Source organism: Aspergillus neoniger (assembly GCF_003184625.1).
Source record: "Aspergillus neoniger CBS 115656 unplaced genomic scaffold BO87scaffold_9, whole genome shotgun sequence".
NCBI classification, from domain to species: Eukaryota; Fungi; Ascomycota; class Eurotiomycetes; order Eurotiales; family Aspergillaceae; genus Aspergillus; species Aspergillus neoniger.
Genome location: NW_020291137.1, coordinates 424105 through 436610, shown reverse-complemented (window position 1 = coordinate 436610; position 12506 = coordinate 424105). Strand labels below are relative to the sequence as shown.

Below are 12506 nucleotides of genomic sequence, written 5' to 3'. Positions count from 1 at the left end.
GCACACTGTTGCCCAGCGTGCCGGTTCACAGTCAAGCTAGAAGACACACGTCTCCTGCATCTAACAATAGCCCATGCGAAAGGAGGAAAGGAAAAGAAAGGTGGATTAGATCGAGGACTCGACACACAACAGTTAGCTAGTATACGCCACTTGGAAAGCCTAGCAGTTGCAGGAACCGGCTCCTTGGGTACCGGGTGCTTCTGGCCGCAGATCGACACCAGGACGGGGAGTTGTGCGCAAGTTTCGAGGACCTGCCTGGTCAAGAGGGAGCTTCTTTGCGATTGCTGTGAATAGTTCCTTAACATTCGAGGAGGTCTTTGCAGATGTCTCGAAGAACAGAAGACCAGCTTCACGTGCATAGGCTTCGGCGTCAGCCGTAGGAATGGCCCTCTTGTCCGGGCTCTCCGTCACGAGATCGAGCTTGTTTCCTGCAAGGGCGATGACAATATTCTCGTTTGCCTGACGCTGTAATTCCTTCACCCATGACTTGGCCTTGTCCAGCGATGACTGCTCAACGTTACGATTTATTAGTTACCATAGGAATGGAGGAGGTCGAGCCGGGAATCATACAGCCTGAGTGATATCGTACACAACGACCGCGCAGTTGGCGTTCCTGTAATACATGGGAGCCAGAGACTTGTATCTCTCCTGGCCGGCTGTATCCCATATCTCGAACTTGACTGTCGTACTTTCGTCCAGGGAGATGGTTTGTGTGAGGAAGGCGGCGCCAATGGTCGACTCGCGGTAATCATCGAATTGATCCTATGCAGTGTTAGCCCCAGTAAGTCATCCGGAAAATCGTTCCCCTGTAGAAAAATTTCCGGAAATATGGACGACTTATCCCACCTTGACGAATCTCAGTACTAGCGAACTCTGTGGAGCAAGATAGTCAGCGACCGCTATTTAGAACCCCGAAAATTACGAAATTCCAACCTTTCCGACTGCGGACTCTCCTAGAAAGGGCGAACGAAAACAACATGTCAGTACTTTTGACGCATACTATAGTGGGGCCAATAACAGGGGGAAACCAACCCAGCAATACAAGCTTGAACTGAGCGAACCTGGCCCCGGGACGGGCGCCTGCTGCGGCTCTGGAGGCCATAGTCGATATGGTCGAAAGAACAACTTTAACGAGAATGATTCAAGAGAGAATAGCGCCCACGATATAAGCACAAGGGGGGGGGGGGAGCTGGATGAGGTGGATAGATCGAGATGAAGGGAGGAAACAAGTATTGGAGGCGGACTCGGGATGCTGGGAGGTTTGATGGCGGCCTGTCGGTGGTAGATGACGAAGGGATTCAGCCACACCTGGCCCAAGCCGACTGGCCGCTCTGCGGGGCGGTGTGGCGGCCCTGGCCGATTCCGTCCGCGCCAGCCTTGCTTATCACCACCAGCACATGCTGGCACAACGAGGTGCTGTGAGGTACCTCCGTTTCTCTTGCTCCCGAGCCTCCCTGGAGATCATCCCGGGGTTCCCTGAAATTACGTCTCTGCCTGTTATTCATTCGTGTCTCTCACCTTCCGTTCCCTTTCACTTTCCCCCCCATTCCTCTTGCGCAATATGCGCTGAATTTTTCTAACACACTCTTTCACCCTCCCCTGATCTATACTTCTTTTTTAGTATCTCTCCCTTCTTCTGAGCTTCTTCATCCCACGTAGTGGGTAATCGCCCAACAATGGCTGCCTCCGTTCTTCCATTTCGCGACATCAATTTGCACGCTGCCTCCTCTCATTATGCCTTCACTTCACCCTCATCCCCTAATGCCCCGACACTTGTTGTCGAGCGTCCGACCGGCGACTTGCGGCTCAGTAACGGCACCCTCTCCGGAGCCAAGCGCATCTCCAGTATTGCAGGCATTCTGGGTATTATCAAACTGAAGCTCGGTGAGTCCATGTCAATATACTCTCCTGTCCGTCTGTAGTACACACCATACTAATTTGATTAGATAAATACATTATAGTTATCACCAAGGCCCTGCCCGTGGGGCGTCTACGCGGCCACATGGTCTATAAGGTTGCGGCGACCGAGTTCTTGCCTCTGCGTGAGCGCTCTCTGCACGACTATGATGAAGACACCTATCTGGCACTGTTGAAGGAGCTGCTTCGTACGGGACCTATGTACTTTTCCTACGCTCTGGATATCACCAATAGCTTCCAACGTCAGTCGCAAACCGACCCCAACCTTCCTATGTGGAAACGAGCCGATGATCGATTTTTCTGGAACCGTTTCATTCAGTCCGACTTGATTGACTTCAGTCTGGGAGAACACGATGTTACCGGGGTGCGCTACGGACCACAACCTGGAGTTGACCCGTATATTCTGCCTGTTATGTTCGGAATGCTTCGCATCACGCCCGCAAAAGTCAAGTCCACTTCTTTCACATTTGCTCTTATAACCAGGAGATCTAGGTACCGCGGTGGGACAAGGTATTTCTCCCGCGGTATCGATGATCAAGGCCACGTGTCCAACTACAATGAGACTGAGCAGATTGTTATACTCAATGATGCGACGGGAGGTCTCTCTGGATTCTCTGGAGGCCAGTCCCTAGCAAAGGACAAATTGGGTGGCTCAACGCAGGACCTTCAGGTCATGGCGTTCGTACAGACCAGAGGAAGTGTGCCCGTATACTGGGCCGAAGTCAACAACCTGAAGTACACACCGAAGCTGCAGGTCCGAGGGGTTGAAACTGCCGTCGATGCTGCTCGCAAGCATTTCGCTGAGCAGATCCGTGTTTATGGCGAGAACTACCTGGTCAACCTCGTGAACCAGAAAGGCAGGGAAGAGCGTGTGAAGACTGCCTACGAACAGCTCGTTCGCATCCTCGTGTCGTCCTCTACCGATAGCACCGAAGCGGATGAAATAACGTCGGAGAAGGTGCACGCGGTGGAGCCCGGGCTCAGACAGAAAGAGTTGGACCGACTCCACTACGTATATTTCGACTTTCACAATGAGACAAAGGGTCTCAAGTGGCATCGTGCGGAGTTGCTGCTGGAACGGCTAATGGACGGTCTAACACGAGGCGGTTATTTCCGTGGAGTAGAAAATCCGGGTGCTCCTGGTGGTCAATTGGATACACGCTCCGCGCAGTCTAGCGTCGTGCGGACGAACTGCATGGACTGTCTGGATCGTACAAACGTCGTTCAGAGTATGCTGGGACGTTGGGCTATAACACGTCAGCTCGTTGACGCAGGAGTTTTACAGCCTGGAGAAGCAGCGAATGATGACCGCGACTTTGAAAACCTATTCCGTAACATCTGGGCAGACAATGCTGATGTTGTGTCTAAGGCCTATTCCGGTACTGGAGCGTTGAAGACCGATTTCACCCGGACTGGCGAGCGCACTCGCGCTGGTATGCTGCAAGACTTGAACAACTCCATCACACGATATGTACGGAACAACTTCATGGACGGTCCTCGACAAGATGGGTTCGATGTCTTCCTGGGCACCTATCTTCCCCCGAACTCCACCCTTGGGAACATTCAGCTCTTCTTGGATCGTCGACCACTCATCATCCAGTCTGTTCCGTATATCTTTGCAGCTGGAGTCTTCTTGATCACGGTAGCTGCCTTCACGAGACGCTTGCCCGACTCCACCGTGTGGCCTCTGCGCTTATTTGTTCTTTTCTGGTTCATCGTCAGCGCCTGGTGTGCACGTTTTATCCTTGCTCACGGAATGCTCTATGTAAGACTTGTTTTCCTCCTTGTTATGCCCACATACTGACCCCACGAAACAGGTAAACTGGCCGAAATTGAACACACCTACAGCTGGCTCTGAGGGGTATCAAGATGCGCTCATAAAGGCTCGGTCTGATCCTATAGTCGGCCAACTACTCCCTGCGAGGAGGCACCAGAGAGGGTACAGCAATGCTCGGCTGGTGTACCTCGAGGAGGGCAAAACGAGGATCGAGTAATTTGTTTACCGTACTTTTCATCCACCTCTTCAACAAAACTAAGCATGTTACATGACCACTACGTGTTTCTGTACATTTAGTGTTGCTTGCTTGTTCACTTGACTTTAGATCCGTTACGTTGTTTCTTTCCCTCTTTTATTATTTCATATTCTGTTTTCAAGTTCTGGTCCCCGGCCTCTATTTCTTATTATTACTTTTTATAGAAGTCCGTCAACCCTAATGTGATATTCTCGCTGATGGTCGCGCCATTGGCTGTTGCAAGTCTTACTTTTTGCCCACACGAATTAGAAAGCAAGTAATCTAAATAGAATTGACTCTTCTCTAAGTATCACCTCTGGGTTACATCGTGGTCTGATTTCTGCTTCCGGCTTACACATCACATGATGGAGGGGTGGCTTCTTGCTCGCAGTAGTCAGCGATAACCGGCTCATGCGTACAGTTGTGGTGATGAAAATGACAATTGACAATGACTTAACTATCGCAAATAATAGCGGGACGGCCCACAAAGAACCATAGTGGTCAAGTTGATTTGCCGGATAACTGGGTCATTTAAAGGTAATCGGGCTTAGCGTCATTACTGCCGGCAGCTCAGCTGAACCTCCATAAGCCAATTTAATCGGAGCAGCAGGTCTCTCTCTATTCATTGGTACCGGTGTGGTAATCGACCTGCAACCCCTCAGTCTCGAACAAGGCACGTGAGCGGGTTCTTACTCGACCCTCATGAGGGGCATTCGACCATTTTCTCCTTTCTATAGGTCTTGTCAGTTGCGTCGACACTTCTCCTGTGCGCCAGTCATGTCCCGCAATTATGAGGTACGCGCACCTCCGATCGGAGGCCGATGACTCAATGACTGGATTACCATTCTAACAGAACGCAGGCTGCGATTGCGGCCCTCAACTCGCTGCAAACCAATTTCGCGGTGGTTGAGGAATTGAGGAAGTCGGTGTCTAGGAAAGACATGAACCTACGCTCCCTTCCGGAGACTGTAGAGTGGCTTCGACGCATTGGTTACCAGGTTAGTACCACCTTCCACAGCAGATTCATAAGCCGGGGAAGCCTTGTCTGTCATTACTAAGACTGGACCTTTTTCTATAGCCTTCTGACCTGAACCAAATAAATCCTATTCACGTTGCCGGTACGAAGGGCAAAGGATCGACGTCGTCCTTCATCTCCTCTATCCTGTCCCAGTATACTCCTTCTGGATCCGCAGATGCCCCCTCGCGCAAGCTCAACAAGGTCGGACTTTACACCTCACCCCACCTGCGATTCGCCCGCGAACGTATCAAGATCGATAATACGCCACTCTCCGAAGAGAAATTCGCCAAATACTTCTTTGAGGTATGGGATAGACTCGAAGAGGCCGCGCAAAAGGCGGGCGAGGACCCAACAAGCCTACGAACCAAGCCGCAATACTTCCGGTACCTGACTTTGATGGCTTTCCACACCTACATTAGCGAGGGGGTAGACGCTGCGGTCATCGAGTGTGGTATTGGTGGAGAGTATGACTGCACAAATGTGATTGAAAAGCCAGCTGCGACTGCGATCACTAGTTTGGGCATCGACCACACTGCCATGCTCGGTAATACCATTGAAGAGATCGCTTGGCACAAAGGCGGTATCATTAAGCCTGGTACTCAAGCGTTCAGTGCGCCGCAGCCTCCAACCGCAGAGAAGGTACTATACGAGCGCGCAGCGGAGAAAGGCACTCAGCTTGAGATAGTGAGAGGCCACCCCGAGCTCACCACTACGGGAGATGTAAAGCTTGGTTTGGCTGGTGATTTCCAGTATACAAATGCCGCCGTCGCCGTCGCCGCAGCTGCCGAATTTCTCAGAAAGGTCGGGGTCGAAGATGTCCCGTCGGACATCCTTTCCAAGCCCTTGCCGCCAGCATTCCGCCAAGGGTTGGAGTCTGCCCGACTGGGAGGTCGCTGTGAGACGCGACATGAGAAAGAAGTCACCTGGTACCTTGATGGAGGCCATACTTTGGAAAGTATTAGGCTCGCTGGTCAGTGGTTCGCTTCCCAGGTACAAGCCAACTCTTCGTCTACTGCAGCCGCGAACAAAAAGCTGCGCGTGTTGATCTTCAACCAGCAGACTCGCGATAGTAATGCTCTTGCCGAGGCTTTACATGAGACCTTATCTGCAGCCTTGGGCGCAGAACAGCCGTTCACTCATGCCCTCTTTTGCACGAATGTCACCTACAAGGATGCAGGCTATCGTCCTGATCTGGTTAGTATGAACACGAATGCGGATGACGTGCAGAGACTGCAAGTCCAGAAAAGCCTTGCTGAAAAGTGGCATTCGATTGATCCCCGCACCGAGGTCAAGGTGTATGGTACTATTGAAGAGGCTGTAGACTTCGCTAGGGAACTTGCGACAAGAGAGAGGGGACTTGTAGGTCAAGATGAGGCCCCTGTCATGACCTTTGTCACAGGTAGCTTGCTCCTTGTCGGAGGGTTCCTGGATGTGATTGAGACGAAGCCCGCCCAGTACAACTGAATGTACTTGCCCAATCCTTTTCTGTTTGTCTTTCATTTCTCTGCCTCACCATGAGGTTTCAACAACAATTCTGGTGATACCCGCTAGCCAAAGGCTGGTGCCTTATTTGCATGATTAATGGTCCGATGATGTCGAGATAGCATTAGAAGGGGCGTCTGATATCTTTCAACAAAGCTCTTATTGTCTTCTGTATATACTAGTCTGAAAACAAAATCAGCGCGGCGGTGTTGTAGATCCCAAAGAAAGCTTCACTGTAGTAGTGTTTATCACTAGTAGTGTATGGAAGTGGCTGCCATTACCGCGGCAGTGAGAGTAAGCTCCCCTCCCCGCGCAGGAATGGCGGCAACGTGGGGCTGCTTAGAAAACCTTCCCGTGTCCACTTTGGTCCGAACCCCTCGAACTTCGATTCATTATTTCCGCTGCTACAAGCTGTGATGTCGGACCCCAAGGATAACAAGGGCAAGGCCCCCGAGGCGCCCAAAGCTGAAGTAAGTGGCATCCAATCTGCGAACCCGATTCTCTCATGCCCCTCAATGTTTGGCAATCGTCTAACAAGCAGCTACTCTAGGATGCGCCAGGTAACAAGCTGTCCACCAAGGCAGTGGAGGCTCTGCTGGAGAGCAACGCCGCCCTGAAGAATGAGCTGGCCGGAATGGACAAGGACAAGGCTGCGGAAGCTCTACGGAAGATGGATATTGCTGAGCTGTTGACGGGTCTCGCTGTGGGCGGAAAGAACCAGAAGGACATGGCTTCGTACAAGTTCTGGCAGACACAGCCAGTACCTCGATTCGATGAGGCGGCCAACGATGCTGGCGGACCTATCAAGATCATCGACCCTGAGAAGGTGTCCAAGACTCCCGATACGCTCATCGAAGGATTTGAGTGGGCAACGCTGGACCTTACCAACGACGACGAGCTCCAAGAACTGTGGGATCTGTTGACATACCATTACGTCGAGGATGACAATGCTATGTTCCGGTTCAGATATTCCAAGTCATTTTTACACTGGTTGGTCTATCTGATGATTATTTTCTCGACACATGGCACTAACTATGATGGGCTCCAGGGCTTTGATGTCTCCGGGCTGGAAGAAGGAATGGCACGTCGGTGTCCGCGCCAGCAAGTCTAAGAAATTGGTCGCTTCGATCTGCGGTGTTCCCACGGAAGTTCGCGTTCGTGATCAGAAGATCAAGGTGACGGAGATCAACTTCCTGTGCATTCACAAGAAGTTGCGCTCCAAGCGTCTGACTCCCGTCCTTATTAAGGAGATCACCCGTCGCTGCTATCTTAGCGGTATCTACCAAGCCGTTTACACTGCGGGTGTTGTTCTGCCGACGCCTGTCAGCTCTTGCCGGTACTACCACCGCCCATTGGACTGGCTGAAGCTCTACGAAATCGGCTTCTCCCACCTCCCCCGTGGCTCCACCAAAGCACGCCAGATCACCAGGAACCACCTTCCCAGCACCACAGCAACCCCTGGCTTGCGCGTTATGGAGGCCAAGGATGTGGACGCTGTTCAGGATTTGCTGGAGCGGTATTCCAAGCGGTTTGCCTTGAACCAGGCCTTCACCCGCGAGGAAGTCGAGCATTGGTTGTTGCACAAGGAAGAGGCCGGAAAGGACCAGGTTGTATGGTCTTACGTGGTCGAAGATGCCGAAACCCACAAGATCACCGACTTTGTCTCTTTCTACAACCTTGAGTCGACTGTGATTCAGCACCCCAAGCACGACAACGTCCGCGCCGCTTACCTGTACTACTATGGCACGGAAACTGCCTTTACCCAGGATCAGAAGGCTCTTAAGGAGAGACTGCTCATGCTGATGAATGATGCTCTGGTTCTCGCGAAGAAGGTATGATCTTATCAATTCCTCTTCATGTGGGCTTTGTCCTCTGGACCAAACTAATCAATTCTTAGGCTAAATTCGATGTATTCAACGCACTGACCCTGCACGACAACCCTCTGTTCCTGGAGCAGCTCAAATTCGGTGCAGGTGATGGCCAGCTTCACTACTATCTATACAATTATCGAACGGCTCCGGTCCCTGGAGGTGTCAACGATAAGAACCTTCCCGATGAGAAGAAGATGGGCGGTGTTGGTATCGTTATGCTGTAGGGTCTGGCACTCTGTTGCATTCTTGACACATATGAAACGTTCTTCCGCAATCTCCGTCGCAATTAGGGGCGGCATTTGAGGAAGAAACTGTGGATACTTCTATCATGAATATAAATGATGTTAAAAGCTCTGTATATCCCTAGCGATACTAGCAGCCGATGGGTGCCTGGATCTGCACCGAAAGTAGACTAGCCGTCCGACCCACTTGTGTCATGCCTCAGGTGCCAAGGCTGCCGCATGCGGGACTCGCCATCCCGTCATTAACCAAGCATCCCCCCGACTTTGTTCCTCTCCTGACCATCAACAAGTCGTGTATCTTATTTCTTGCCTTCTCGCTTGTTGATGGATTACTTCAGTCCTTCTTGCCATTCTGGCTCATCTGGTTCCCTTGAGTGCCGGGGTCCTTTCCAGTAGTTGATGCACATTGATCGTCAGTCGTATAATACCTGAAGTGGGTTTACGTCGTCATCACTACGCGGCATCCAGGCTTTAGAATGACTGTACTGATTAAGCTAGATGAACGTGTCCTCTACTCTCCACGACTACTCCGCTGATTGGTAGCTATACCTTGGATCGCACATGGCACCATCTTGCTCAAGTGTTACCGATTATCTTGTCAGCTCTTAGACTACTCTAAGACAAGATGGGAGTGGGCCAGTCGACTGAGTATGGGGGGCCGGCGTCCTCGCCAGGTTAGTAGTTCGCTGCCATCTTTCGTAATGGAGTCATGATATCGCAACGCACGATAAAAATGGCTCTTCAGAGAAGAGCAATCCTGTCTCTGACAAGACCTTAGAGGAGCTGAGCTACGTGCTTGCTGAACGGTTTGCAACTAAATGCTTCACTCCCTTGGAGTTGACCCATCTCAAAGACAACTTCTTCTCGCGTGCCATTGATCAAGGCGGCCTGAAGTACTGGAATGAGAAAACTCTCTCGGATTTTCTAGGGATTCCGGATAGCAGTGAATCCCAATGTCCTCTGGATGCGGGCCCCGTGATCTTCCGCATGGTCTCGTACCTTGGGGCATTTCCTTTCCAAAACACTCTTGCTCCAAGTGTGCTAACATTTGAGGCTATGGTGAAAGTCGTTGTTTTGCTGACTGAACGATACGGGAAAGTCCTTAGACGTGCGCGCAGGGATAGGATACGACTGCTTTTCGGAAGCCTTGCTGATGTTGGAAGAAAGAGTGTTGAGCAGCAGAATAATGGTGATGAAGTCCGCGAGGATGCTGATGCACCTGCGCCGAGCTCCCATGTCCCAGGGTTTGCCATCGATGAGCCGGCAAACGATGAATATGAGGACGAGGAAGACGATGACCTAGCACTAGCTGCTCTGGAATCCTTGGATGCCATCGAGGTCTTTAAGCACGACTCGCGCATGGACAGGGCTGTCTACGAAGCTCGGATATCTGCTGATACGCTCCGTCGCCTCTTGATGCTTCTAATAGTTATTTCGCCCTTAAAGCCTCTTGAGCCCGTGAAAACATACACATCCGATCTAAGCGAAGAGCGCATGGAAGCAGTTCGATTGGAGGCCGATAGCATCATGGCAGCATTCAACCATGAGCCTTCTGGCGGAATAAGTTATAAGGAGTTTGCTCGGACCGTGACATCTTCATTTCCGTATCTTTTCGATCCTCTGACACCGCTGTTCGAGCATCTCCTTTTCAGCAGAAATCTGAACCTATCCCAAAAACGCAACAGGGCCGATTCTGCGGCCGATTCTGCGGCATCAGAGCCTGTCGAAGAAGCTCCAGAAGATGATCTGCCTTCACCCACAACGATTACGCTCCCGGGTAGCTTTGAATCCGTGATTCTTAACCTGAGTGTCATCTCACATCTGTCGTTCTTCCTTCCCTCATCTTTGGAAAGCCTAAACTTCCTCCGCGGCAATGTGCGCCTGCACCCAGTCTTCTCAACCGTGGCGCATGGCTCCTCTTTAACCTCATTCTCGCACCACGTGCTCACCTGGTCCTCGGGCACTCTTCTCGTGCTCGAGGGAACCAATCCAAGCGGCGAAATGGTGACCATTGGCGCCTACCTACCACAGCCATGGAAATCACCAACCTCCACTCAGACCAGCTCCAAATTCTCCAACTCCGTTCTCCCATGTCTTTTCCAGCTCTCGCCAAAACACATGCTCCTGCAAGGGAATCCCTCCTCATCCATCCAACAACAATCAAATACTCTAGCCGCCTACTTCTCCACCAGCTCCGGTATATCAATAGGCTGCCAAATCCCCCCTTCGTCGCGCAGCAATAAGAAGCCCCCCACTCCGCACGGGGCAGGCAGCTTAACCATCGACGTCAGCCTCGAGACTGCACAATTCTACGTCTCTCCCGTTGTCCGCAACGGCGTATTCCTGCCCCCACCCCCAGGGTCTACCCCAGACACCACCGTCAAAACCACCATCGAGATCTACAGCCTAGAAGTCTGGGGTCTGGTGCCTGACCCCACAACCACGTCCGCAGAGGGCGGAAAAAGCGCCGTTGAGTTACAGCAGGCGAAATGGGACTTTGAAGCTCGGGAAGCTGAACGGCGGCGCAACGTGAATCTGAAGACAGGAGGCAGTGCCGCAGAAGAAAGCGCCAGATGGTTACTGGAAACCGCAGGGTTAATCGGGGACGGTGCAGGACGACGTGCAGGAGGGAGTGTCTAACCATATACCTTTGAAAAACACAAAACCTGAACCTGATAAGATAGTAATAACAGTACTAGTTCGCAATTAAGTTGATCATCTTTCATCACCCTTCTAACCAATCAATCAAAGATCCATCCATCCACCATCAAACAAAACTAGCAACCCAAACATCCATACTCCTCACCCGCTCCACACCCCCAACACTCATCTCACACGCATCCCTCGCCGCCAACACCACCGCCCTCTCCCTCTCATCCCTCACAACCCTCCTCACCTCCTCCTCAAACCCCCCATCAAGAACAGCCGCAACCTCCCACCTCCCATCCAACAACCCCTCCCCAGTCTGTACATACTCCTCCCTCTCAACCTCCCACCCCGCCTCCACCGCCAACTCCCTAATCCTCTTCGGCCCCAACACCGTCCGCACATTCGAGTCACTACTCTCCCCAGGTTTCCGACACTCCAGCGCCGCCTGCGCCAGCGCGGCGAGCACATGGGGTTGCGCGGACGGGTGCGTGGCTACTAGCCCCCACTCCGCTAGCAAGAGCCGTTTACTGTGCTGCCGAACGGCACGGAACGTAGACAGGATAACTGCGGGAGAGGAGAAGTACCAGAGACTATGGGCGAGGATCGTGGCGTCGAATGTCGGGGGTAGGGAAGAGAGGTAATCTTGTGGGGATTGTTGGATCCAGGTTATGCGGTTTCCTAGTGGGGATTGGGTGATGTGGGATTGGGCTTGGGAGAGGGTGTAGGGGGATCCTGGGTGATGTTAGTAGGGTAGAAGGAGGAGGGGGAATGGGCTCAACCGTAATCAAGATCTGCTGGATCAACTGCTACTACGCTGCCTTGCTGGCCTACGGCGGAGGCGAGGACGGTCGTGCAGTCGCCTTGGCCGCATCCTAACTCGAGGAGTTTGGAGCCTGTGGGGATGGCCCAGTGCTGGAGGAGAGTTAGTCGGTGGAGGGTTTGGGAGTGTTGGATGTGGAAGTTGTTGGGGTCGTGGAGGGAGAGGCGCGCGATGGAGGCGGCGGTGGTGGAGAGGTCGGTGGTCATTTTGGATTTCTGTTGCTGTTTTGCTGGATGGGTGTGGGATGATGGGGTTTGGGACTATTATAGTTCTTGTTGTGGCTAATGGGAGCTGGCGGATGGTGACATCTTATCTGAGAGTTAGTCTGGGAGTAAGCTGACGCACAAACATCCCTGCAGTTTAGTGTATTTTAGATTGGTTGAGTCATAAGGGATCGGCCTGTTTCTTAGAGAGTAGATGTTTCCTTATCGTTTAGATTAGTCTTGTCTGGAAGTGAGTCAACTTATAGGTCTAATTGCATAGCGCAGTAGGAGT

The 12506-nt window shown here is 52.0% G+C and overlaps 6 protein-coding genes across 6 annotated transcripts; 4 read left to right on the top strand and 2 right to left on the bottom strand.

The window, feature by feature from the left end:
• Positions 1-159: 159 nt before the first annotated feature.
• Positions 160-1102, bottom strand: BO87DRAFT_304062 (Rab family GTPase; the record flags this gene model as incomplete). Its single annotated transcript, XM_025619267.1, has 5 exons — positions 160-507; positions 571-762; positions 847-873; positions 934-953; positions 1033-1102. 5 exons carry the CDS (start codon positions 1100-1102, stop codon positions 160-162), a joined length of 657 nt encoding a protein of 218 aa, XP_025481850.1.
• A 336-nt stretch (positions 1103-1438) lies between these two features.
• BO87DRAFT_374718 (putative phosphoinositide phosphatase (Sac1)) lies at positions 1439-4178 on the top strand. The gene is made up of 3 exons (XM_025622849.1): positions 1439-1884; positions 1947-3682; positions 3735-4178. Exons 1-3 carry the CDS (start codon positions 1677-1679, stop codon positions 3909-3911), a joined length of 2121 nt encoding a protein of 706 aa, XP_025481849.1. The 5' UTR covers positions 1439-1676; the 3' UTR covers positions 3912-4178.
• A 197-nt stretch (positions 4179-4375) lies between these two features.
• Positions 4376-6641, top strand: BO87DRAFT_330468 (tetrahydrofolate synthase). The gene is made up of 3 exons (XM_025620298.1): positions 4376-4724; positions 4790-4927; positions 5008-6641. Exons 1-3 carry the CDS (start codon positions 4632-4634, stop codon positions 6409-6411), a joined length of 1635 nt encoding a protein of 544 aa, XP_025481848.1. The 5' UTR covers positions 4376-4631; the 3' UTR covers positions 6412-6641.
• A 164-nt stretch (positions 6642-6805) lies between these two features.
• BO87DRAFT_330463 (glycylpeptide N-tetradecanoyltransferase swoF) lies at positions 6806-8700 on the top strand. The gene is made up of 4 exons (XM_025620297.1): positions 6806-6899; positions 6980-7419; positions 7478-8261; positions 8327-8700. The coding sequence occupies exons 1-4, from the start codon at positions 6846-6848 to the stop codon at positions 8522-8524; spliced, it is 1476 nt and encodes a 491-aa protein (XP_025481847.1). The 5' UTR covers positions 6806-6845; the 3' UTR covers positions 8525-8700.
• A 105-nt stretch (positions 8701-8805) lies between these two features.
• BO87DRAFT_330462 (restriction of telomere capping protein 5) lies at positions 8806-11269 on the top strand. Its single transcript, XM_025620296.1, has 3 exons — positions 8806-8975; positions 9041-9216; positions 9288-11269. Exons 2-3 carry the CDS (start codon positions 9168-9170, stop codon positions 11180-11182), a joined length of 1944 nt encoding a protein of 647 aa, XP_025481846.1. The 5' UTR covers positions 8806-8975; positions 9041-9167; the 3' UTR covers positions 11183-11269.
• Positions 11270-11309: 40 nt separating this feature from the next.
• BO87DRAFT_424017 (class I SAM-dependent methyltransferase) lies at positions 11310-12217 on the bottom strand (the record flags this gene model as incomplete). The annotated part of the gene is made up of 2 exons (XM_025627204.1): positions 11310-11923; positions 11971-12217. 2 exons carry the CDS (start codon positions 12215-12217, stop codon positions 11310-11312), a joined length of 861 nt encoding a protein of 286 aa, XP_025481845.1.
• Between the last annotated feature and the right edge of the window lie 289 nt (positions 12218-12506).

Bases quoted from the DNA above. Each gene is read 5' to 3' on its own strand.
- BO87DRAFT_330463 (XM_025620297.1), top strand. From the start codon at position 6,846: ATGTCGGACCCCAAGGATAACAAGGGCAAGGCCCCCGAGGCGCCCAAA. The intron at 7,420-7,477 runs GTTGGTCTATCT...GATGGGCTCCAG, and splicing joins TCCAAGTCATTTTTACACTG to GGCTTTGATGTCTCCGGGCT. The intron at 8,262-8,326 runs GTATGATCTTAT...ATCAATTCTTAG, and splicing joins CTCTGGTTCTCGCGAAGAAG to GCTAAATTCGATGTATTCAA.
- BO87DRAFT_374718 (XM_025622849.1), top strand. From the start codon at position 1,677: ATGGCTGCCTCCGTTCTTCCATTTCGCGACATCAATTTGCACGCTGCC. The intron at 1,885-1,946 runs GTGAGTCCATGT...TAATTTGATTAG, and splicing joins TATTATCAAACTGAAGCTCG to ATAAATACATTATAGTTATC. The intron at 3,683-3,734 runs GTAAGACTTGTT...CCCACGAAACAG, and splicing joins TTGCTCACGGAATGCTCTAT to GTAAACTGGCCGAAATTGAA.
- BO87DRAFT_330462 (XM_025620296.1), top strand. From the start codon at position 9,168: ATGGGAGTGGGCCAGTCGACTGAGTATGGGGGGCCGGCGTCCTCGCCA. The intron at 9,217-9,287 runs GTTAGTAGTTCG...ATGGCTCTTCAG, and splicing joins GGGGCCGGCGTCCTCGCCAG to AGAAGAGCAATCCTGTCTCT.
- BO87DRAFT_330468 (XM_025620298.1), top strand. From the start codon at position 4,632: ATGAGGGGCATTCGACCATTTTCTCCTTTCTATAGGTCTTGTCAGTTG. The intron at 4,725-4,789 runs GTACGCGCACCT...AACAGAACGCAG, and splicing joins TCATGTCCCGCAATTATGAG to GCTGCGATTGCGGCCCTCAA. The intron at 4,928-5,007 runs GTTAGTACCACC...CTTTTTCTATAG, and splicing joins TTCGACGCATTGGTTACCAG to CCTTCTGACCTGAACCAAAT.